The 25608-nt window shown below is 36.1% G+C and overlaps 3 protein-coding genes and 1 long non-coding RNA gene across 50 annotated transcripts in view; 3 read left to right on the top strand and 1 right to left on the bottom strand.

Moving 5' to 3' along the window:
- The window catches only part of LOC108002907 (uncharacterized), a 31277-nt gene extending 22573 nt beyond the window's left edge, over nucleotides 1–8704 (top strand). For 4 of the 6 annotated variants that reach the window (XM_062071293.1, XM_062071297.1, XM_062071296.1 and 1 more), the window contains exons 5-14: nucleotides 73–253; nucleotides 439–785; nucleotides 1324–1390; nucleotides 1451–1753; nucleotides 2002–2110; nucleotides 2293–2624; nucleotides 3379–3495; nucleotides 4337–4423; nucleotides 6826–7452; nucleotides 7989–8704. In XM_062071293.1, the coding sequence (XP_061927277.1) occupies nucleotides 73–253; nucleotides 439–785; nucleotides 1324–1390; nucleotides 1451–1753; nucleotides 2002–2110; nucleotides 2293–2624; nucleotides 3379–3495; nucleotides 4337–4423; nucleotides 6826–7452; nucleotides 7989–8156 (2338 nt within the window). In that variant the 3' untranslated portion in view covers nucleotides 8157–8704. The remainder of the gene's footprint in view (nucleotides 1–72; nucleotides 254–438; nucleotides 786–1323; nucleotides 1391–1450; nucleotides 1754–2001; nucleotides 2111–2292; nucleotides 2625–3378; nucleotides 3496–4336; nucleotides 4424–6825; nucleotides 7453–7988) is intronic. The other 2 variants (XM_062071294.1, XM_062071299.1) reach the window with 2 other exon arrangements.
- On the bottom strand, nucleotides 7988–25348 carry LOC108002833 (probable phospholipid-transporting ATPase IA). Of its 42 annotated transcripts, none has more exons than XM_062071273.1 (23): nucleotides 23703–24339; nucleotides 23134–23371; nucleotides 22298–22553; nucleotides 21775–22013; nucleotides 21591–21689; nucleotides 21406–21516; nucleotides 21081–21328; nucleotides 20725–21005; nucleotides 20348–20642; nucleotides 20053–20282; nucleotides 19579–19955; nucleotides 19362–19499; nucleotides 19136–19288; nucleotides 18844–19041; nucleotides 18658–18757; nucleotides 18342–18586; nucleotides 18142–18267; nucleotides 17925–18065; nucleotides 17739–17857; nucleotides 17534–17668; nucleotides 17351–17455; nucleotides 15204–15301; nucleotides 12778–14712 (listed from the first exon to the last, which is right to left on the bottom strand). In XM_062071273.1, the coding sequence occupies exons 3-23, from the start codon at nucleotides 22377–22379 to the stop codon at nucleotides 14567–14569; spliced, it is 3666 nt and encodes a 1221-aa protein (XP_061927257.1). In that variant the 5' UTR covers nucleotides 22380–22553; nucleotides 23134–23371; nucleotides 23703–24339; the 3' UTR covers nucleotides 12778–14566. The 42 variants fall into 42 exon arrangements, with proteins under 42 accessions (XP_061927245.1, XP_028525055.2, XP_028525056.2 ...); XM_062071280.1 differs by having other exon boundaries at nucleotides 12778–14664; nucleotides 22298–22483; nucleotides 23134–23374; XM_062071266.1 differs by having other exon boundaries at nucleotides 22298–22483; nucleotides 23134–23374.
- Nucleotides 9705–12399, top strand: LOC108002939 (uncharacterized). Its single transcript, XM_017064946.3, has 4 exons — nucleotides 9705–9840; nucleotides 9972–10958; nucleotides 11022–11645; nucleotides 11721–12399. The coding sequence occupies exons 1-4, from the start codon at nucleotides 9713–9715 to the stop codon at nucleotides 12391–12393; spliced, it is 2412 nt and encodes an 803-aa protein (XP_016920435.1). The 5' UTR covers nucleotides 9705–9712; the 3' UTR covers nucleotides 12394–12399.
- Nucleotides 24437–25608, top strand: LOC133665681 (uncharacterized). The gene is made up of 2 exons (XR_009828846.1): nucleotides 24437–24579; nucleotides 25042–25608. It is a non-coding gene; the product is annotated as an uncharacterized LOC133665681 (long non-coding RNA).

Consider the following 25608-nt stretch of genomic DNA (forward strand, 5'->3'; position numbering starts at 1 on the left):
ATTAAAAATTCCGCCCGTTTACGGAGCGTTTCTTCTTCGTGTGTATAAAAGAATGCTTTATGATTCGCAAAGCAACCCGAACGATCCGGTCACTTGGCACATGGTGCAGCAGCAACAGCAGCAGCTACAGTACAACGAAACTGGTTTGGGTACCGTGCCGAGCACCGAAGTCAGGATTCGAATTCTCGTCGGCGAGAAGGGTCGCCTCGGGTGTGGCGTTTGCAGAGGCATCGTGCCAGGCCTTACCGTTCAGGTTAACCATACCTGACATTTAATACTAATTTCGTAACGCGCTCCACATCCATTTTCCTCCAATATTGCTTCCTCCAATTCTTATACATATATATATATGTATCCGATCGCGATAACAAATCATTTCTTCAGAGAGGTTTAAAAAGTTAGTTTTTTTGAACGAACCGAAGGTGAAATCCGTTTCAGGGTACGAGAGACGACGGGCCAGCGAGGGCAGCTGGTTTAAAAGCCGGCGACATTATAATTTGGTGCAACGGTCAACGGCTCACCGATCTTCCATTCGAGAGAGCCATCGAGGTGATGAGAAGCTCCGCGGTTCTCGACCTGATAGTGCAACGACCCACACCGAATCACCTTTACGACTGCCCCGAACCACTCTGGACCCGCGGCTCGAGCGGTTACGACTCTGAAACGTCGAGCGTGGCTGCAGCCAGCCCGCAGCCGCAAAATCCTTCCTACTCGCCCCAGCATCACCACGATCCAAGGATGCACCATCGATATCCTCGGGACGATGCTTACAATCGAAATGGAAGGTTGGTAGAGGAAGATCTCTCGTGTTGTTGGCTGGCTTATTAATTGGGAAATGAGAGAAACCAAAAACTAGAGCGACATCGGAAATTTCTGCCTCGCTTTCCCCCCCACGATCGAGATAAACATACGTTAGAGAAGCGACGGTATAATTGAATCGCTCGCTATCGCAATCGAGACCATTGTACACGTGATTATAATTAAGGACGATTAGCCAAACCGTCCTTTGCCCGTGGACTCGGGCAAAAGATACGTCGTTTCTTTGGCACCGGTTATATATCTCTTTTTCACCGGCGCTCGTTATCGCGTGACATGGACGAATTTACACCGGGAGAAAGTGGATTCATTAATAGGATATTCGGCGATAACGATCGCCGAGCAGCACGACGAGTAATACCTGACCACCGCGTTCATCCTCTGTTCTTTTAACCTCGCTTCGTAACTCGGTTACCATTATCCCGCCGCTTCCTCACGACATTCTTTAATTGGGATTAGAAAGTTACCGTCCGATGGGAAAATTATCGTGCCTCCGAATAATTGCAGGATCTGTTGCCCGCTTGCCCTGTCCACCAGCAGTTGCAGTTCCGCGGAATGGCCCCACATGGATCAGGTGAGGAATTTTTTCGCTATTAAAAGGAAAAAAGGTATAACGTGTTGGACGATTCGACAGGCCCAAGAGTGGACACGTAAACCAAATAACACGACGGTGATCCGTATAAATCAGAGCCAGAACCAAAACCATAGGTACCCGCCCGGTCGTTTGAATTCGCGTGGAAATTACGAAGACGACATCGACAACGAGCCGCTCTACGACCCGGTGGCGCCGAGGATCGATTACGAGGTCCACGATTTCGACGCCAATCCGAGGGACGAAGCGAATCGCCGCTTGGCTTATCGAAGGGACAACGTTCGACAACAGGACGTCATTTATGATGGACCGGCCGATGACATTCCTCCCTATCATGGATCCAAAGTGAGTCGCGCGAGAGAGAAAGATATTCTTCGCCGTCTCCCCGATAATTAACCAGGTTTACTTATTCCAACCTCGAGTACTTTTAATCATCCCCTATTATCCGATCGAATTAGCGTAACGATCGACGAGGAGGATGTTTCGTGTCTCTTAAACAGGCAATTTAATTAACGAAAGAAACGATCGTAAAAGCTCATACCGATTCTAATTCTCCCAACGATAGATCGTAAATGGCTGTTGTTCTTTTGCAGGAAAACGGCGCACAGGAAGGAGATAGGAAAACGATAACGACCGTGGAGATCCACCAAACCGTCTGCCCACCGGCGCCACCGCCTCCTCTTCCTTACAAGTGGTCCGCAGGTTCGCTGAAATAATAATCTCCTCCTCGGATTCTCCTCCAACGTTACGATATCCGATAAATTGCAAAAAAAAAAAAGAGAACGGGCTCGCACAATACTTAACCTTCCTTTCTCACTTGAGAAGAGGGGGGAAAAATAAGAAATGCGTCGTAAACAAACGCAAACGCGTTTCAATCCTTACAGATACGAAGCCAATGAACGCGAAGGGTATGCAAATGGGCAGCACGATGTCGATGGGCAGCACAGGCTCGACCGAGACCGAGTCCAGCCTCGAGTCTTCCTGCAGCAAGGACTCCGCCTCGACCTCCTCGTCCTTATCGACGTCCTCCTGCGAGCCACCGTCGACCGTTTCGTACGGCTCGATCACCGCCACCTCGGCCGGGACCAATAAAACGAACGACACCACGGCCACGGCACACGCAACGTCCCGTAATTGCGCCACAAGGACATCTCCGATCGCCTGCACCGATCTCGGCACCGCCATCACCCAGGAATTGCAGAGGCGGGCGCAGCAGGTAGGAGAGACGAGCGATTTTTCCTCCTCCTCCTCCTCCTCCCCTCCCCTTCGTGATACGAAATAATACACCGGCTGGATCGCGTTACCCGCTTGTTTATAAGTATTATCGTACGGAATCCCGATTTTTTCCCTTTTTTCTACATCGTATCGATCGATTCTTCGCGAGAGATCTTATTTTTCTATTTTTTTTCCTTTTTGCAAAGCAACGATTCTAGATTCTCTTGCGGCTGAACTGGCGCCCGTCAGACGAGACGATATTTCGCCGCTGTTTGAATTGGAATTTAGACTCTCGATGCTCGTATTTTTTTTTAATACCTATTGTTTTGCGGGCAATTTTCCTTCGTGATTTACGATTAACGAAGAAATGAAGAAAAAAAAATAACTTTTCGAATTTCGGAACGAAAGGAAAGAATTGCGGGAAGAATTTTTTCATTCCACTCTTTGCCTATCTCGTGCGTCATCTTCAGAGATAACGTTATCCTCGATAGATAACGTAATTTCTAATCTAATATCAGTGATGCAAAGTTTCTTCTTATTTTCACAAAAAACGTTTCGAATTATTGTCATTTGAGCTTGCATAGCCATTAGAAGGCATTCTCTTTATCGATCGACATGACTCACGACCACCGATATTTTCTCACGTTATGATTAAGTTAATAATCTCGCATCGCGAGATAACCCATCAACGATGATTCGATAGATGATATACATATATACATATATATACATGTATGCCCGTTGATCCCTTGCAGAGGAATATGAACAACGCCGCAAAAACGGAAGCAGCGAGGGAGAAGGCCGCGGAACCGCGGAAGCCGCAAAATCCGGAAGCTCTGAGGGCGCAGGAACAGAAGGTTACTCACGATAAGGTAGTCAATATTTGTGTATAGCGATAAGCAAAGTTCTTCCTCCGTTTCTCTTCGAAATCCACTCGTCGCAACTTGTTGCGTGAAAAACCAGTCCGATCGTTACGCGCGATTCGAATCGACGAAATGCCGATAAACTTACGCTCTTTCCTCCCGTGACTTTTGAACTTTAAACTCTAAACACCATCGTTCCCAGTGCATTTGCAACACGTTTCGTATCGCCAATTCCCTCGCATCGTGAGACGAGAGCCCGATTCTCGTATCAACAACGCCCACTCGATTCCTTCCGCGACATCCCAACGCTTGTCAACTTGCGCGCTCGCACAAGTTCGTTCACCATATTTCCGAATACGTTGGAACGATAATTATTAATTATCGATCGAATCAATCGCGAATTAATCGTTGTCTCGAATCGTAAATGTCGCAGAGATACTTTATTCGCGCGTTTTTTTCAAGATCGAGAAGTGAAACGCGAAGGTGTATAAAAAAGAAGGAAAAAAACGAAAAGCGTAATTAAAACGCGAGCAGATGCTGAAAAACGCGCGGTAATAATGAGTGGAGAGAGAGGGAGAGAGAGGGAGAGCAGGTCTAATTAAAAATTATCGCGCGATGTTGCAAACGATCGAAGTTTCGTAGATGAGCGTTCGAACGACGATTCACAGCCGCCTCATCCGAACGTTCGCGAGTTCAGTTTGCGAGCGTACGCGGATCGAGTGGGTCGTGAATTTCACTCGCGTGCACCTCTTTGTTCTCCATCCTTTGTTGATCCTTCGATCGAAAGGAATAACGTTGATATTGAACGGGACGAGAGATAAAGACACGCGTTTTTTTCGTTGTTTCGCAGCTGATGGAGGAGTTCAAACGTGCCCACCGAAAGATGTTCAACAGCGCGCAGCAAAAAGTCCATTTCTCAGATCAGGTGGCGGATCAGGTAAGAGAGTTAATAAGATAAGCTTATCAACTTACGATCGTTCGCGTTATTTCGCATTCTCGAATACACGGGATTACGTATCTTCGATTCATCGCAAGATTCGTGGTATTCCTTCGTTGGTGTTGTTGTTGCAGCAACGATTATATCTTTCTTGGAATCATCCACCATGCTCCGACTTTCGAGAAATTTTCTAAATTATTAATGACAGCGTGCAACGAGCGTGGTGGTAGAGAGAGAGAGGCGTTTATTTCTTCATCTCTTTGATCTCTTTCATCGAACATGTTCTATCACAAACACGCAAAATACGTGGAGCCAAGTAAAGTTCCGACGTTTACTATTATACTTTCACCGTTTCCTTTCTTCCACGGTGAAGACGTTACAGCCTTTGATTACGCGAAAAGATCTCGGCTCGTGGATAAAATTCCTGAGGTGCGACCACGAGTTGATCAAAGAGTTGGAACGTCTCAGCGCTCGCTTTATTTATCGCCTCGATTAAAAAAAAAAAAAAAGAAAAGAAAAGCGGAACTGAGAATAACACAAGCGATTAATTAAAAATCCTTGTTAAGCCATCCATTACGAAATTGAACACGAATCCCGAACATCTTGCTTGGCAACCGAGAGAGATTCGATATAAAAAAGAAAGGGAGAGGGGAAAAGAAGAAGAAAAAGTGAATAAATAATATAAATAATAATTTCGGTGCATCTTTCGCGTTCTCGAAACCGACATTGTTCCCGTTGCGCTGTCGCGTCTCGTTTTTAATTACACAACCTCCTTTTCGAATATCTGGCAAAGTAAATAAGATAAGGAGACGCGTTACGAAGAATTTGAAGCCGATCATTGTTTGCGAGCCGCGAACATGTGTGCAGCACGCGCAACACGCTCAGTTGCACCTGAATTTACGCTCGATATATAGGTATTTACGAGCCACGTTTATTAACTGTTATACACGCGCACGTTGTATATCGTTCGAATCGTTCGCCAAGATAGAAAACGATCTGCAATCCTCTCTTATAATCGCGCAACCCGCTACGTCTCGTCTCAGTCCGAGTGAATCTGCCGCGCGATTCGAGCCTGGATCGAACCTTAACGCACAATTCGCGGAACACGTACAACGTTAAATCGCGCTCCCCTAATTAAGAATCGCGGTTAACTAATTAACGATTGTTGACGATTGATTGCGAATCTTTCTAATTCTTTCGAGCTCGAACGATCATCCCGCCAATTAACGATCGCGCTTAATCGCGAGCGATCGTCGCGATTGAATAAAAAAAAGAAAGAAAGAAAAGAAGAAAAAAAGGAAAAGAAAAAATCGAATCTTTTTATTCCCCCAACCAATCGCGACGTTGAACGTTCTTGAGAAAATTAAGCGCGAATTCGATGAATCATTATATAATCCGGTTATCGGTGTTGTTAAACGTGGTTAATAAACGGTGGACGGTTCAACGGTTCGTTCGAAACAGTGGGTGCGCGGTGTTCGATCCGTTCGAATGTACGCGCGAGTGATCGCCCCCTGGCGATCGTCATTTCACCAGGTGGACGGTGTCGGTTCGCTTCTTACGAATTGCGGCAGACGTGGAAAATAATAGAGCTTACATAAGAAGAGTAACCGCTCGCAACTGTTTTCAGTCGGCTCGAATCGTCGTCGTGGTCGTCGCGCGATCGGTTTCAAGGTAGTCAACGCGCGTACAACTGTCGCGAAATAGGAGCGATTAACGAAAAAGCGTCATTTAACGTAAACCGCAGCCAATCAAGACGAAGACGACTACGACGATCATAATTGGGGGGGAAAAATAGCGAGGACGAATATATGTGTGTATATATATGTATATATATATGTACGTATAAACGTTCGACCTCGAGTTCCACGACCGTGCGCAAAGTGCAGCACTTCTCCGAAAGGCTGACCGTACGTTAAACGAGTCGGAAGTGATTTACAAAAAGACGCTTGAAATTGAACCGTTATGCGCCGTTGCTGTCCGTGCTCGCAGCAGAAGGAAAGTTAATCGAAGGAAAAATGCTCTAGACTTTTGAAACCGAAGAAGCATGAACGGTTTGCTGAGCAACGGTGAACGGACGAGCCGCGTGCTGGTTACCATCACGCCATACGATGTTAGTTATCGAATTTTTATCTCACCAATTACCATTTTTAACCATTATAATTAGCATTCTCCTTTAATCTACGTACATCGTTACGTGGAAAATTTTTACTCCAATATTTGAAACGTTGCGTTCGGGCAACGAGTAAACACCAGTCCCTAGAGAAATTTAAAATACTGCGTTTCGAAGCAATCTTCGTCTACGTACGTCGTCTAAAAATGAATCGCAAAATTTATCTGTTAAGTTTTCGCAACTTTTTTTTTCTTTTTTTACAATAACCTCTTATTGTTAACTCTCGTTCAAGCAGGAGCAAGAAAAAAGGGTATTGAACAACGCGACGTCGACGCCACCAACGATACCAACACCGCCGACCATACCTCCTGCGCCTCCTGCACCTCCGGCGCCCCCCGCGCCGCCCACGCCGCCGTCTGCGCCACCGGCTCCGCCGCCTCTTCCGCTTCCCTCCAAGCCCAAGTGCAGCGAGGATTCCGTCGAGATGCAGAGCATAGAGTCGTTCAAATTGAAAGAGACGCCGAACCCGGTGATTCCAAAGCCTCCGCCGACCTACTTCCCTATACAAAATTCCGCGGCCGTGTCTAACGGAAGCCCGCGACACGGGGCCGGAAACAAGGCGCAAGTGAATGGGAAAGAGTCGTCGAGTCCGGTATCGGAGACGGCGAAAACACCTGCCCCTCCTCCGGTGGCCACGAACGCGCAAAATGTGAAACCGTCGAGCGGAAAGGTGGCCATTAGGATAGGCGCGTACGAGGGGGAAGCGAAACAGCCGTCTAAACTCGACTTCCTGTCGCAGCAGCCTCGCGCAGACAGAAACGGCACGGACGAATTGGCGAACGGACCAGTGGTCTCGAGATTGCAGAACGAATTGGCTGCCACGTTGCAAAGATCGAACCTAAGAAGAAAGACTGACGGGGTGAGTAAAGATGGTTAAAAATTTCGAATAAAGTTAAAGTTTAAATGATAATATTTATTGTTTAAGTGCCGACTAATACGAATAACATTTGTTATTATAATCGATATACGCTTTCGCGCTCGTCTCGAAATATTAACCGATTTCAGTTGAATAAATCGAATTATCTCTCTTTAATTCAAAAAAATATTCTTTTATCCATTTTTACGTTATAATTGAGAGATGTGTATAAAGAAACTCTTGACTCGAGTTAGGAAATAACAAGTTTTTGCCTATATTGTTGTTGTATTCGTTTAAAAAAAAAAAAAAAAGAAATAAACGAAGATCGGTGCGCGTGTAAAAAAAAAGTTATTATTATTATATCGTCGGTAGATAAGCGCAACGCAATTGTGTGTGTCAGGTAGTGCACGATAAAGGCAGAAATTAAGTTAATTATACGTGTATCGCTAAAGAACGTGATCGTGAGGCGACGAGCGAACAATTTCAAGGAAATAGTCGCGTATATATATAGCTCGAAAACGTTTCACTTTGTGTTTCAGGAAGTACAGCCAACCATTAAACCGATCCCCGAAAACACAGCGGTGTCAAACAACGAGGCAACCAACTCGGAGCCGGGAAAGTTGGGTCAGAGCAACGTCGAGAAGCTCGCGTCCGCTCTGAACAACAAAGTCACCATCAAAGTGAACCCGGAGCATAATAATCGATAAAAGAAACAAAAAAAAAAAAAAAAAAAAAAGTTAGCTTTCGTTTATAAAATAAAAAGGAAAAAAAGAAAAAAAAAGGAAAAAAAAAAAAATAAGTCGAAACAAGTCGTTTTTTAGGAGTCCACCATGTACCTCTGCCACTTTGTACATTTTTGCACGCTCTTTCAACTTACATCGACTTTTTTATTCTAGATTGAAAAAGCGCTCCCCCTATTGGCGAGCTTCTTTTTTACTTGTCTTTTATCTGTATGTCTTTTTTTATATGTTATTTATTATCGTACCGTAGCGAGTAAGGAGTAAAAAAAGAAAAAAAAAAGAAAAAAAAGAAAAAAAAAGGAAAGAAAAAAGAAAAAAGGAAAAAAAAATATAAAAAAAAATAAAGCTAAAGTACTCTTAATTAACCGAAACGACAGGCACTGCGACACCTTTTACCACGTAGGCCCGAGTCTATTAAAAGAAACTTAGTCCCCTCCGTCGCCGACTAATGTACAGGTCGCGAGACTCGATGGAGGCATTGAACTGAAAAATAAAAACGATGATAACCAATGGAATTAGATCGTTTCTTCGCTTTCTCCCATTTCAAAGTGATCCTAAAGTTGTGTCGTAAAAAAAAGAAAAGAAAAAAAAAAAAAAAAAAGAAAAACCAATATCGTCCATGATACAACGACATAACGATTAATAGATAAGTTTGCTTCGATCGATTCACTTTTGTGACAACTTCAAGCTCGTCAACGATGCTTCGAAAAGTTACATGCAAACACGCCCTCTAACAAAAGTGATCGGCTTACATCACAACTTCGTTCGGAAGTTATTAACCTCTCGCGAGCGAATTCGTCGTACAAATCGATGGTCGTGTCAAAAAAAAATTAACCGGTCGTGTATCGAATCTTGTATCATTTTTTTTTTTTTTTTTTCTCTATATGAACAAAAGTCCGACTCGATGCATCAAACATGTAAAATTAAATCTCGTCATCGTACGAGGAACCCCGAGGTGGATCAAAACAGGATTAAAAAATTATTGGCCTCCGAGTATTCAGACTTCTCCGATGTTATCCTCGTGGAATCCCCGTTTGCCGAAACGACCAGGAACGGTCGTGGAATCCGACAAGTTTCCCTCGCTCTCACGCCTTCAAAATTAATCGTAGCTGCGGACATTTTCAACGAGAAGTCGCAATTCTTCTGCCCACGTACCCTCGATCCCAGCATCGAAAGTTTCGAGCTTATTTCAGTGTATCCTTTACGATGCGTCAACCTGAGCATATTCAGCAGAAGACGTCGAAAAACCTTAAAGGCAAGGTAGACATTTCACGAGAGAAGGAATGGAGAAAAAAAAAAAAAAAAAAAATCGTCGCAGCGAAAAAAGCGACAGCTTTCGCAACTTTCGCCAAGTTTTTTTCACGAGTAAAGTAATTGATTGAACGACGCGTTGACCGATAATTAAATACCGATTTAGATTTATCGACGGAAGAGTAAACTATTACGAGCTCGGAGGTATACAGAGAAGAAACATTTTGTGGAAGAAATGGTGCGAACACGTGGAGAATTTGCTCGCGAGCAAGATGAACGGAAGCTCGTTGTCGGAGACAACCGCTGCAAGTTCATCGAGCAGTACGACCTTGTACATCCTTTCCTCGGAGATCGAGATTCGGAAGAACTCGAAGAAAAATGGGAAACGGGCAGTGTGCAGGTGATATCGAATAATTTTCTAAATCATTCTCGTTTCCTTTCTTTTTTCTCTTCTTCTTTATCAAGTTAAAAAAAAAATATTAAATACTATATATATATATATACCTAACGTAATTCATGAATTGAACGCAGAATATGGACTCATTACGGAGGCGCCGGTGATTACGCGCCTCCGACATGGTGTCAGAAGGATCTGTATCTCGGGCCATCTTACAACGAGTTGATGGACGGTCGATACGCCCCGATTCCCATAAGATTCGCCGGTGCCAGCCTCGAAGATATAAAGACCGAGCTGGAGGATTTCTCACCGATCAAGATCGAGAAAGTGACTCGTAGCTGGCCTACGTGTCGGTGCTTCAAGGAGAAGCATAAGAACGACGTTCTTTGCGACGTGCTGTTTATCAGAGACCATAATCGGAAATATTACAACACGAGCAAATTCTACACGACCTGTCAGGGTTGCCCCCGTAATCACTTGCAAGCGAAGATCTTGGAGGATAGAGCGATCGAGAAGAGGAGCGTGTGGTACAGGCAGGAAACGTTGGACGAGGTGATCGCGAGAGAGAGGGAGAAAGAGGAAGAGGGGAGAAGTCCGAAAAAGGGCCTGACGAGGAGGATATCCCGATTCGGGTTCGGAGTGCCGGAGAAATGCCACTCGGGATTGGTTCTCGGCCCGATTAACGCGGAACGCGAGTTCACCAGGGAGATGAGCGTGAAACAGGCGCACAATTTTTACGCTCTGATGGAAAGTGGTGTAAAGGTTTGGGAGGGTAAGAAGAAGGGGCGATGCAAGGCGTTGTACTGCAAGCACTTCAGGAGATACGGTATCTGCACCGCGCCTCATTTTCATTACGCCCTTGGCCCCTGGTCGGTCCAACCGGGCGAACGGTGCACCCTCCAAGGCCGAAGATCCTTCAGCTTGGTCACGATACGTCGACAGCCGATCGACTCCGAATTGAAACTTCCCGTGTCTCGCCGCCAATTGGCGGCCAGTATCTCGTACACCGCTCTGCAATCGGGTAGGTTTGGCTCGATCGGGGCCACCACCAAGGGCCGTATCGTGTTGTTTTGGACGCCGGAATATTGGTACCGACCCAAGCCCGCCTCTGCCGCTTACAGGTAGTAACGAAAGAAAAGGGATTGGAATAGGGATTTAAATGATGGTTCGTTTGTTCGCAACAGGGAGCTGAGGCAGCACTTGACACATTTGAGAAATTTTCGCCAAGAGAAGGAACGACCGTCCAAACGGAAGTTGTTCGGCAGGCGAAAGAAATACCAATACGAAGATTCCATTATTGTCCCCGAGGAGAAGTACAGTTTCCTGGAGAGGATCTTCTCCGGGAACGGATCTTGCAAGAAGAAGAAGAAGCTGGAAAATCAAGAGAGCGGTACCAATGATCAGTTGAGACGATTATTAAGAATGGATTTCAGAATAACAATTTGGGATATAAACAGTGACATCCTGGCGATGCAGTTGACCCTGATCGATCGCGATCTCTTCGTTCGTATCCCGACGGAGGAAATCGAGATATTGGTATTTCAAAGGAGTTCGAGGAACGCGCCCAACTTGGCGGCGTGGATAGCGTTCAGTCATCGCATATCGTGCCTGATGGCGAGCGAAATTCTGGCCGTGAAAAAATTACCCATGAGAAGTAGGATCGTCGCGAGGCTAGTGAACGCGGCCAAGAAGTGTTACGCCATGGGAAACTTTCATTCGTGTAGATCGATCTTGGCCGGATTGCAGGCGCCACCGATTTTCAGACTGCGAAAAACGTGGAATTACTTGCGCACTCATCATGCCAATAGGTATATTTAATATCGTTATTCCTACTTGTACATTTCCGTGAACATATTCCACGAATAATCCTTTTGATCGTTCAGATACGAGACCATGGAAAGACTTTGCAAGGTTTACAAACATCCGTGCACCGAGATGTATCGACAAGCATGGGCCAAAGTTGAAACTTGCAACTCGTCCTTTATGCCGTACGTGGGCCACCTTTTGCTCAGACTTTTGGATCTAAATAATTCCAACGATTGTCACGACACCGTTGTCCACGTGCACGACGGGATAAAAAATGCAAACGATCTTTGTAAAAAAGTGTCCATCGGTATAATTAGGGATACGACGCTGAAAAGTAATCAGAGCAATAATTTGGAACAGAAGCAGGAGAGTAGGAGGAATATCTTCGCTTCCATTCTAACAAGAATGAAGAATAAAAAGGACGAAAAGACGATTTACGAGGAGAAGTCGGATGGAACGTGGACGATCAAGGAACAGGATTTGGCGTGGAAATATTTCTTTCGTTGGTACAACGCCATTTTGAAAAGGAAATTTCGTCACAAGGAAGAGGAGAGATTAAGGGATATGGATCCGAGGATGAAACGAGTTCTAGACGTCGTCACTTGGATGGTGGATTGTCAGAGACGGGCTCAGGGATACAATTTTCCAGGCCACTCGTTCACGAAGGAATTTTTATTGAAGACTCGATACAGGGAGGATCGGGAAAATTTTTTTATCAGCTTGAAACTGGAACCCTCGATGATAACTTGAACAAAAGAATTTAAGGAAACTTGGCAGTTTATTGTCAACAGTAAGAAAGGAAGACGAATAAGAGAGCGGAATTTTTAACTTATTATTATCACTCGAGTATTCGTCGAGATAGAATTAGAAACGTTGTTAAAAAAAAATGTATAAAAACATTTGATAAATAGTAGTGATTATTAAGTCTTCCTTACGAGTGGCTGAAGTTTTCAATGCAATTTATGTAGTCCTCAAACGGCACGATTAATCATCGTTGATCAGGAGTAAGTTGTACGCTACAATATAACGGTGGATTAAATAAAATAAAAAAATAAATAAATAAAAAAATAAAATAAAAAAAAAGAAGAAGAAGAAGAAGAAGAATAACGAGAAAATAAAACAAACGTAAAAGAATTGTAGAAATTAAGTAAATTTATATATACTATATATATATATATAGATATATATAGATATATACATTTTTATATACATCGATCATTTGCTGAAACAGTGTATCTACATGTGCTTTGTACTTACATATTTATATATATCGTTTTAATAAAAATTTCAGATCCACTTACAATATATTCGAACATCATTGATTAAAACCATTTTCTAACAATTACAACAAAATAAATATCTTTTTTCATCATGTTTTTTTATTCTGAATATAGATATATATATGTATATATTCTGAATATAATGCACACAAAATTGTTGCTATACATGTGCACATATTGTTTCTTCGATAAGATTTATTCAGTCGTAAACTTGAAGAAAAGAAGGAAAAAAAAAAAAAAAAAAAAAGAGTTTTTGCAACGATCGGAAGAGTAAATCTCTTTCAAAACGTAAAATTCTTCCACATCAAATTCTTCTGACTAGACACAACTATCGTATATGTACAATTGTAAAATTGCAGTCGATTCGATTTAATAACAATCAAACAAAAACAAAGAGGGAACAAGAATAATAATCGAGTAAACGTACGATCCACAATGATCTTTTAACACCTAATATCACGACAATCGACAAAACGCTATTCTTACTCAATGAATATTACGTACGATAACTTTTTCCAAATACTTTCTCATTGATTTGATAGCATTAGTATTTAGAATATATGTGTTTGTATTTCCATTCAAGAACTTTGTGTCGCCTTACGTATCGCCGGTCACACATCGAATCATTCTCCATTTTGTCGCTTTCAAGTTTACCCAATTCGATAAAAACAAAAAAAAAAAACCAAGTTCCCTTTGAACTAAGAAAGAACGGAATAACTACATTCCAAGTATGTAGTAATTATCTAGACATTCCAAACTAAGATAAAATGCGTTTAGAAATGCAATGCATCTAAATGCACAAGACAGCAACGATAGTCATTACAATGATTATCAAGAGTATGAGTTTTTATATAATGAAGTTCGAGATATATAATAAATATAATAAATCTCATAAGAGTATCAAAAAGAATAATCTAGAGCAATGGTTCTCTACTGACGATACGTATACTATTGATGGTACGTCAGAGGCAGCTAATTGATAATGGACAATTTGGACAATATACAATTTTGTATAAAGATTTATATCGTCCAAAAATTTATTTTCATAATATTATATTTATATGGTTGTCTCAATTCTGAATAACTACAGAGTAGTTTAAATAAAAAAAATCAAGATATTGACTTTTTTTTTTATTTTTTTTTTTGTTTTTTTTTTTTTTGTTTTTTTTTCTTTCTTAATTTTAATCTTAAATTCATATACCTTGATGAAATTTTTAAATTTTGATTTCAGAATTTATGAAACAGTTGAGAACCGCTGATCTAGGATATATTTATTAGTATCTTTTTTATTTTTATTTGCAAGTGATCTTTGCAAATGATTGAAAAAAAGGAATATTTCTCCTTAGAATTGTCGTTTGATAGTCTCTCTAATACTCTCTGTTACAAGGCCCATCGTTAAAAACCGTAAGATTTTTCTTGTTTCAAGGAAAGAAAAATCGAGATGTTGAATCAGTCGTGAAACAAAGTTACTCAGACAGGCGTTACGTATGGCTTGGCGAGTATCGAATTCCTAGGAAAACTTTTCTCTTCTTCTCTTTCTCTCATTTTTTTTTGAATTTTTTTTTTTTTGTTTTATCAGTCGAAAAAAAAATCTATATATAGAATATACATCTGTGTACTATTTCTAGCTAGTAGAATTAAGATCACATGCCGCCAGGTTTCGGAAGATTTGTATCGTAAGCTCTGATCACATCCGTTTGAGTCACCGAGCCTCCTTCCTCTTGAGAGAATGCAAATCCATCTGCATCGCGCAGCATGTGCAACAACAAAGATTGCAACTTATTAATCTCTGTTATCACAACATTAAAGAATCAAAACACATGCAATTTGCAGGAAGAGAGGATTAGTTATAATTTGCTGTAATCGATATTTATTAGATTAACTACTTTTTTATAAACTATATTTTGGAACTACGTTTAGAAGATAATGTTCAAGAACAAATAGAGATTAGTAAAAGATTTACAAGTTACAGATATTATTAGTGTAACTTATAGACTAATAACACAGCGTATATACACTGTTAAGGCGTATGCACGTGCCATTATTGTGAAAAAAATTGCTTATTTTGAAGAATATTTTTCTTTATATTAAATAGGCGGAAGCCGTGAATAAGCGCGTGCCCTTAACAAATACATTTGTTAGTAACAAAGTATTAGTAGAGAAAAAGATACAAACGATGAGCTTTGAAGATAAAAAATTCTGTACAAAAGAATTGTTATACTTGTTTTTCTTTGTCTTTCTCTCGATTGCAGCTCGTCGTAAATAGATGACATAACTTACGTGATAGTTCCACTTCGACATTAACTCTGGATGCGGCGTTTGATCGCCTGGTGAAAACACTTTTTACGTTTTTCAGTAGCCGCGCCGTCTCCGTCAATCTGGAAAGCCGTGCATTCAAAATTGTTTTAGAAAGATTCGTTTGATTGGTTGTCCTCATCCTTATTAGTTCATATTCGATATTTTTTTTTTTTCTCTCAATAATATTCGATGAACTGTATATTTCGCGTGTAACCTTCTCTTCATTGGCTATCTAATGGTTATTTATCTCTAAAATGATTCATGCGGTGCTATTAATAATATTAACAAATATCGGTGCGACTCTTTTAATTCGCGATGCCTTTGGTTGTTCTAATATCTATAATCTATTAAAATTTCTAAGCTTGTCATCAAAATTTGGATACAAATCGCGTCCCTCGAAAACGTAATTCTATAAAACAAAAAATTTAATAGCGAGATCAATACAATAAAGATGATATTTCAAAGTATTAAAATATTAATAAAATATGAGAAATATCTTCTATGAGGTCACAGCTTATTTCCATCCAACTTTCGACACAAAAAGAATATAGAAGTTGCATTAAAAGATTCGTGATACATGTATCAATAATATTCGTACTGGGTGCCATCGCAAGCGAAACGTCGAACAATCATGCAATTTGATTAATTAGCAGTGCTTTTGTTTAAATATAGAAAATTACAAAAGCACTACGAGTTATATACTACTTGGGGTACTTACACCTCGCGAGCTCGGCGATGGCATGCACAGGCCTTCACGGGATACCGCGAATAAAACATACCAGAAAACCGCATTAACGAAGAAAGTTTTTACTTCATACTGACGTGATTTTTTTTGTGTAAAAATAGGCGCGGTATTTTTAAGGAAATTTTGCTTTTTTAATACTGCTACTTATGCACATAAAATAATCACTAGCCCATATTGCAAATCATTTAATAAATTAGAAAGAAAATCTCACTTAACGTTAATACAGAATAAGATATGAAATTAAATAATAATGAATTGAATGTTAATGAAAATGAAAGTTAATATCAATGATATAAAAAATGTATGGTTAAATAGAAACACGTTTAATGAATATTTTTATTTTTTTTTTTGTTAATATATGATGTTTAAATTTATGAAATAATTCTAATTTTCTAAGAAAACAAAGAATACATCTTATTTATATAGATATAAATGTACATGTTATATATAATAGATTTTATACTACATGTATATTACATATAAAAGAACAGCACATTCATAATAATCTGTAAGTATAATACTCAATAAAAATAAAAAATTAAAGACAAGAATGGAATTAGGATAACAGGAAAATTAGGAAAACAGGTAAGAAATAAAAACATCGAAATGCTTACGGATTTCAAAGTGGACAGGAATTTGTAGAAACGTGAATTCGTTAAGGTCATGGAATACGAAATGGTGTAGTTGAGACATGCTCTGCATGGTTAGTGAACCATAAATCCCGTGCCACGAGCGCAATCGGGAAGATTCTGATTTTATTTCGCCTTCGTGGCGACCAGATTGAAGTCCAACACCGAATTAACCATCGCCTTTTCGAATACTTCCTGTTATAATTTTTCTTTTCAATTAAGATGATTTAAAGTTTTAATTATAATTATTGTACAATATCTAATATAATAATTCATCATTCGATTTTTGAGAAAAAAAGAAAAGAATAGATAGCTATTGAAGCAAATTAAATTAATATCTTTTTTAAGAAACTGCACTATATGCATGCATCTAAGTGATAGTTATTTTTGAAAATTTTGTGAGAATTGTTATTCAATGTTATGTATCATAATAATGAATGTTTTTAAAATTCATTAATATTATTTTACTGTGAAGTGATTTTATTAATATGTTACATTCAACATTGTAAAGACCAAGCCATGCATATTGAACATTATTTAATAATTTTGTTTTTAATAATCTAATTTTCCATGCAATATAAATCTATCATTATATGTTTGAATATATATGAATTTATAATTTCTTGCAAAAATATTAATATTTTAAAAATTATCGATATGAATTATTAAAAGCGTTGCTTCATCATGAAATTTTGATTTTTAACCAATAAATTTCTATAAAATACATATAAAAAAATATATATAAAAATACTTACGAGCTTCTATAGTCGTGACTATTGAATACATCTCCGGGATCAGATTTCCGAATCTCATTTTCTCTAGCTGCCGCAGTTACGGATTTCCAAACTGTATTCTTGACTCTAAAAAGACATGTTTTGAAACCTATTAATATGTTATTAGATATTATATGTTAAAATATTTAATGCATGCATACTCACGCCTTAACTGTAATATCCATAAGTAGTACTGCTGATGGTATAAGTACCAAACCCAGCCAGAATACGGGTGAAGAAAATAACATTCTATCGTTACCTAACATTACTGCACCCACATTTAGAATAGGCCAAAAATTACTGAAATTACATTAATAAATATTATAATTTAATATTTTTTCATAAAATAAATATATATCGAGAAAATTACCTATATATTAAAATAAATAAAAACCAAAGCATAATAGATCCCCACATTGCACAATGAGTGACCCATGTCCAAGAATTAATTATTAATCCTGCTTTTCCACACACCGTTACTACAACATACTATTAACAATAAATAAATAACACTGTAATTATTTAATAATTGATTTCATTAACAATTAATACATACTGTGTATACAAAATTTCCTAAAACAATATAACCACCATCTCGGCCATTTGCCCATACTATTCCTTCTTTTAGAGCCAATAGTGATAACCAATAAAGAAGAGATGAATGTATTAAAGCATTTGCAATCCATATCCAAAATACCTGTGCAAATAATATCAAGTATGTAGTATAAAAATATAATATCAAATAAAACTAATGACATGAAGAAATATAATACTTTAATATTAAATGATGATTCTCCAGTATTTTTTGTGGCATATAATGCTGGATGACTTAAATGAGTTTCCGCAGAACATACTTTATCAAAAAGTCCCATAGCTAATGGAGGTGCTGCTGTAAATACCTAATGTAAATAATATACATACAGTATGTGAAATGATTTATATTTTAATATCAAAATATAAATCTACATCTTACAACATTGTAAAGACCAATCGACCACCGCTCAAAAAGAATTTGACCACTCCAGCCAGAATAAATAGCAAACCATAATTCAATGACATAAAGACAAATATTTTTGTAAAATGAGTAAAGTATAAGTTTACACATCCTACTATAATTCCATGACCCATGAACAAATAATAAGCGTTTTAGAAAACGAAATTGTGCAATAGAATAATCCGAAGCACAAGCTGCTTGAAGACCTTCAACACCAGAAATACCTAGAAATGATAAAAATTGATAATATATCTCATTTGTTTGTTAAAAAGTTAATGAATAATAATAATCTTACCAACACCAATATGGGCTTTCTGGATCATTGCTACATCATTTGCACCATCTCCAATCGCAAGTGTTACAGCTTTTTTATTACTTGTAATCAAATCAACCACCTAAAAATTTCTATTAGATTATTATTTTTGTTAAAAAATAAAAAAAATTATATAAAAAACTTAAATATATTTGAAATAAAAATCACCTCAGCTTTCTGCATTGGTGAAACTCTACAACAAATAACAACTTTGCAAGATGAACATAAATCTAGAAAATCCATTCTAATATCACAGGATAATGCATATTCTAATGTATTTCCATCTATGATAAGAGCTACATCATTTTGACACTTCAAATCAATTCCAAAATCAAGACAACGCTGTATTATAATTTCTCTTGTTTTCTGTAAAAAATATTAAATTTGAAAAATTTTCTTAAAAATTTCTTTAAAAAAAATGTAAAAAAAATAAAGAATATTATTTTCAATTTTTTCTTACATCTAAAGACGATTCATTAATTATGTACAATGGCATTCCATGTGTAATTAATTTACAAGAATAGCCAATATTTATAGCAGTTTCTTGTTTATCACCAGTCAATACCCATACATTAATGTCAGCCTGTAAAAGAGCCTGTATTGTTTCTGGTACCTACAACATTATGAATTTTCTTTCAATAATTCACTTTCAAAAATGAATAAAGAAAAATAAATATCATACATACCTGATCTTGTAATTGATCTTCAATAGCAGTTGCACCTAATAATCTTAATTTTGTTTCAATAAGATTTGCGGCATTTTCGATCATATTTTCACGATTTCCTATACTAATTATTGCATTATGATAAGTTTCACGCCACCACTATTAAAAAAAATATATTACATCAATTTTATTATAAATAAATATAATATATTTAAGTAAATAATAAAAAAATATGCACCTGATAAAAATTGTCAGGTATATCTGCAACAGCAAAACAAAGTGTTCTTAAACCTTCAGATGCAAATGCTTCCAAATGTTCTAAAGTTATATCTTGGAAATTATCCAAACTATTTTGTTCAGGATCACTATTCTCTAAAGAAACTGGGGACAATCTTTCATAAATAACAGAATCAGCCCCTTTACAAAAAAGTTTGATTTTTCCTTCTGGTGTTTTCACAATTACTGACATTCTTTTTCTAGCTGAGGTAAATTCTATTACATTTAATATTTCATAACGAAATCTTTCACCCAAAGCTACTATTTCCACATAAGCAGGTGTTCGAGTATCAAATACATAATTAAATTTACGTGCTCCATCTACCAGCGCTCTTTCATCTATTTAAATAAATAAATATAAAATTAAATTATAAATAATAATCGAAGACTAAATTAAAAATTACATTAAAGAAATCTTGATATAATAATACATTACCTGGAGATGCAGCATGATAAATAATAGTTTCGTCAATTTTCTCAGGAATAACAGTATGACATACAGAAAGCATAATCATAAATTCATGTACTACTTTTGCATGGTTTGTAGCTTTTTTATCAACAGGGCGAGAAAGATCTTGTATTGATCTTCCTTCAATAATATCTTTAATTAATTCGGTATTGATGCTAGTACCGTCTTCGTCACCGTTTAAATTTGGATTTGGTAAACTATAAAACATTTTTTAAAATCATGAATTGATACATAATAAATGATTATTATTTAAAATACTCACTCATATATTTTGCCACCAATTGAACATCGTTTAAACTCCATTACATTTTTTGTAAGAGTTCCAGTTTTATCAGTAAAAACATAATTAACCATACCAAGTTCTTCATTAAGATTACTTGTACGTGCCATTGCTGGTGTATCTGTATCTGCATGATACATTTCTATATCCATATTAATAAATGTAGCTTGAATATATCTCACTACTTCCAATGTAACTTGCAATGAAATAGGTATTAAATTATTAAATAAAATAATAAATGTTAAAAGATTAAAAGCAAAATTTTTAGTCATTTCCTCTGAAACATATAAATAATTATTTTATAATTTTGAAATAATTTATAATAATTTATAATAAAATTAAAAAATAAATTAGTTTACCATTTAAACCTAAATACCATAATCCATCACTATTAGCTTTAGTCCAAAGAATATTAAATATTGAGGATAGAAGGCACAGCAAAAGAAGTATAAAGAATAACATGAGTATTTGTGTATTGGTCAGTCGATCTAAAGTAGATCTTTTTAAAGGTGCAGTTGTAGTATTATTTTGCATTAATTTTGTATCATGGCCTGTGTAAATTACTACACCAAATACCCAACGTGTATTTCTTAACATTGCACCACGAAGCAATACTTGATCAGGTCCCAAAGGTACAGATCTAAAAATTGATTTATACATTTCTTATATTTTTTTACATTTATAAACTTTTTCAAATTTTTATAAATATTCATACTGTTTATTAGATTCTCGCAATACTCCATTAAATTCATACAAATGTCTGTTTGGTGGTTCACATTGAATATTTGCACGAAAATTCATTAATTCAGCAGTATCTAAGAGACTGGCAGTGTCAGGATGGGCCTGTCGTATTTTCAAATTGGTCTCTCCATCCAAATTGGCAGTCTCTATGAAAGACATACTCTGTGGCTCCGATGATGATAATAAGATCAAATCAGCAGGAAAGAAATTGTTGTTGCGGACCTATGCATATTAAAGAAAGCGATTCTAGCAGGAATAATAATTACCACATCCATGATCTTGGAGAAAATAGGTGCAACCTTAACCACATCACCAACAGCAATTTTCCTCCATTGTATCCATTGCCAATGACCATCTCTTAAAACTTCTACTTCACGCATATTAATTTCATCATCTGCCCTATGCCTTTTCTAAAATATTATAGTATTGTAAAATACAATACAATTATAGTATTATAGAAAATAATATCTAATTAAGTACTTACAATATCTTCGACTATTTCTTTTAACGCAGATACACTAAGAATAAAAATTAATGGAACCAAAGTTGTATATCGACCGGTAGGTGATACATCCGGTATTTGCTAAAATTAAAAACAAAATATTATTTATTTAAAAAAAAATAAAAAAAAGATATACATTTAAAAAAAAAAAGATGAAATTTAGTACCTGCATGAGAGCGATGAATAAGAAGAAACAATTACTATATCGACGAAATTGTTCAAAAAGAAACATAGGTATAAACGAAAGACATGAGTACTTCGCAGTGGTAATGTGATTATTTCTATATTTCGCTGGTTGATGAGGAGCATTTATGAAAACTACTCTCTCTTCACTGCTATCGTGTTGATGTGAAGACCGTTGATCGTCACCTTGGGATCCACCATTTTCCGCCCTTACAGGACCAACTGCGATAAAATATATACCATTTTATGTTATTAATATTTTCTATTTTTATTTAATTTAAAAGCTATTTTTATTTAATTTAAAGTATAATTTGAATGAAAAATTTATTAATATTTTTTCATTTCACCAATTTTCAATAAATAGTTTCAAAAATATTTTTTGATTTTTCCCGTTTCAATAATATAAAAATAATTCAAATGTTCATTTATATATATAAATATGATATACATAGATGAAAACATAAATTATTTTTATATATATATATTTTTTCTAATATTTGACTTACGATTTTGAGCGTATAAATAAAGATGAAACCGGGATCTGAGTTCGTTGAACCATTGTATCACTTTTGTACCAGCTATTTCCATGTTGTTGTTTATTAAATGAAATGTCTTTCACTTTACTTGTCTTTGGCACTTCGATTCATATTTAACGCGTAATAAAACACTATTATGAACGAAATCTAACATGTCTGATATTCCATTAATGATAATATAATATTATTCATAGGTTATAAAACTATTAATATTTTGGATTTCTTTCTATTAAATTATATTAAAGATAATTTGAATTTAGATTATAAAATCCAAACTTGATTTAGAAATGAAAAAAAACTTAATGATTTTACTATATTATTTAAGAAAGTGACGTAATTCGATTGAATTATTATCTTAGAGGTTATAATTGCATATCTAAAAAGAAATTCTATAAAAAAACTTCTTTATCACGGTCAGTAAAAATGTTGAACAATAAAAAATTATTCGAATATCACTAACATTATAAAATTATCATTAAATTTTCATTTTAACTTCATATATATTGAAGATTTTAAAATAAATTTATATTAATTCATAACTTTATAATTACTACAAAATACTAAAACAAAACATTAATGATAAAATTATAATACATAAAAAAATAATATAAAATTATTATATTATTAAAAAATTTTTATCATATATTTATTATAGAGTTAAATTTTTAAAAAATTTACAATTGGTATATACATTTTTAAATATATTTAATAATTTATGGAAAATTCGTAAAAACATTTTTTCAAGGACAGCCGAATATATCTATATTATGAATAATAAATATCTTGATGTAAATACTATTACATACTTTGGAAATATTAAATGTTACCAATATCTACTACTTTCAGATCATATTATATACAATAAAAAGTATATAATATGAAACATTAGACATGGGTATTGAATGATTATTTCTTGATAATGCACATACATTATTTCACGACATGCGTGTACGCAAAATATTTGAGCTTATATATCCTATAGTTTCTCAACACCAATCATGTAATAATTACTTCCGGCGATATATTATCCATCGTACGTCACTACTACTAAAACAGTTGTGTAACAAGTAGCTGAACAATATCAAAATAAAAAATAATGACAAGCTATTTAATATGATGAGATTATTAGATTAAATATCAATAATGATTGAAAAATGAAGATATTGAAAATTAATCAATATTAAATTTAAAAAAATTTTAAATATATATGAATATTTCAATTGTTATAATAAAAAAAATAAGAAACAAAACTAATGTATGATTTTGACATTTTATGAGCCATAATGAATTTCTTCAATTAATAAAAAAAAGTAACACAGGCAATCAATATTTTGTGAAAATCTACACACTTTCCATAAAACAGTAGTTAACATACACTGATCGAACACTTTTCTACTCGAAATAACGATCGGTTAAACAAACTACATATCTGCGTCATTGTGACAGAAGAAGCCTCGCGCTTACCGCCACACCCCTACCGATCTAATGGAAACGCGAATGTATAATATAAACTTATTTAATTAATCTACATAAGATTATTATTTAGAACCAAAAATACTTCACAAAAATTCACGAATTAAGAATTTCCGTAACCATATCGCGCCTGCGAATTTACTCGGGAGACACTGAATTTACTTCGTAGGTGGCACTGGTCATCATCGGCTTTTCTACCGCGGTATATATAGTCTACTAGATTGTTAACGATTGAATAATTTATGCATGCTAAATATTTGGATGATTTTTGGTTTGCATTAATATTTAAATTTTATTTATAATTTGAAAATAAATGAAAAAGCATAACAAATATTAATATAATTTAAAAAAAAACAATTTTGAATGGAAATATAATTTAATAAATGAATATACCTATATAATATTTTACATCTATATAATATTTCTAATATATAATACCAAAAAAGTTGTTACTTGAATTATTAAAAATATAAGTTCCTAAGTTTAATACACTACTATCAAGAGGGTGTTCGCAAAATGTGACAGCCCTGTACACGTGTTACCCCGAAAACGCATGCGCCTGCTATCGGCAACAAGTTGGCGTCAGCACCGTGCTGTACTCCACCAGTATTTTCCATGAATACGGAGATATGTAAGGTTGCATCAATAAACAACCTCGGTGCTCGTAGACTATAGGCCAAGGACACTTCCGCTGGGGTGGGTTGGAGGTAGCTCCGCACCACTGATATTATACCTTATTGGACAATCCGTTCATGCTATTTTGATGGAAATATAACAATGTATGTGCAAAATATGTATAAAAACGATAATCTTATTTTCATTTTTTATAATATATTAAAATCAAATTAGAGCAACATTTGAAATATTTATCATAATCTAACAGTACGTATGACAATATCAAAAACATTGAATAAATAGTATATAATTTAAAATCTTGACATTTAAATGTACTGCCATATTTAAATGCCATACAAAGTTGCATTATGTACGTTAATCCAATACTAGGTATCTAAAATCACATATATAACTTCTATCGACCTATATTATTTTTATGTTTTTTATTACAACAAAACCTTATTACAACCTTATTAAATTAGTTATAACAATCGTTTTACAAGCATTTATAGATTACATTCTATATGCTATTTCTATTACTGACAAAAACTTTTTTCAGTCCTTAATTATATAAATAACAAAGCATGAAGACATCTTACCTTCAGAACTCGTTTCGTGTGCTCCAGCTTCCTGCAGTTCGATGTGTTCACGTGTCCTTCGATGTCCAGTCGCCAGGGAATCTATATGTAGGCCAATATTATCGACGTTATCGATGTTGCCGAGGTCGATAGGACTACCGATGATATAAGGCCCGGATTGTTCTTGAATTCCATCGTTTGTTCGACCAGTTACAGATGATGAACTGTTACGAACACCGCTGTTTTGTGGGGGTGTACTGTCCATATGAGGTATAGAAGAAAGATCCGGCGGTGTAAATGGACGTAATAAGCCAGGACTGGGAACCTGGGGGTTCCCCCTGGCACTTGGTTGCATTGAACGTAACGGAACCTAAATCAGATGAAATGTATTAATGTAATATCTATGTCGATTAGTTTAGTTCAGTTTTGAGAGAAAAATTTATTAAAAATTTGAGTGATTTAATTACTTAAACATGAAAGAATTCGAATTTTTATTTTATTAAATAATCTACTTAAAATTAAATTTTGTTTAACTAATGATGAGTAATATTGATCATTAGAAGTCGATTATTTTTTATATGATAAGATAATATCACAATAAATTATTTCAAATTC

The sequence above is a fragment of the Apis cerana genome, linkage group LG2 (genome assembly GCF_029169275.1).
Source record: "Apis cerana isolate GH-2021 linkage group LG2, AcerK_1.0, whole genome shotgun sequence".
NCBI lineage: Eukaryota > Metazoa > Arthropoda > Insecta > Hymenoptera > Apidae > Apis > Apis cerana.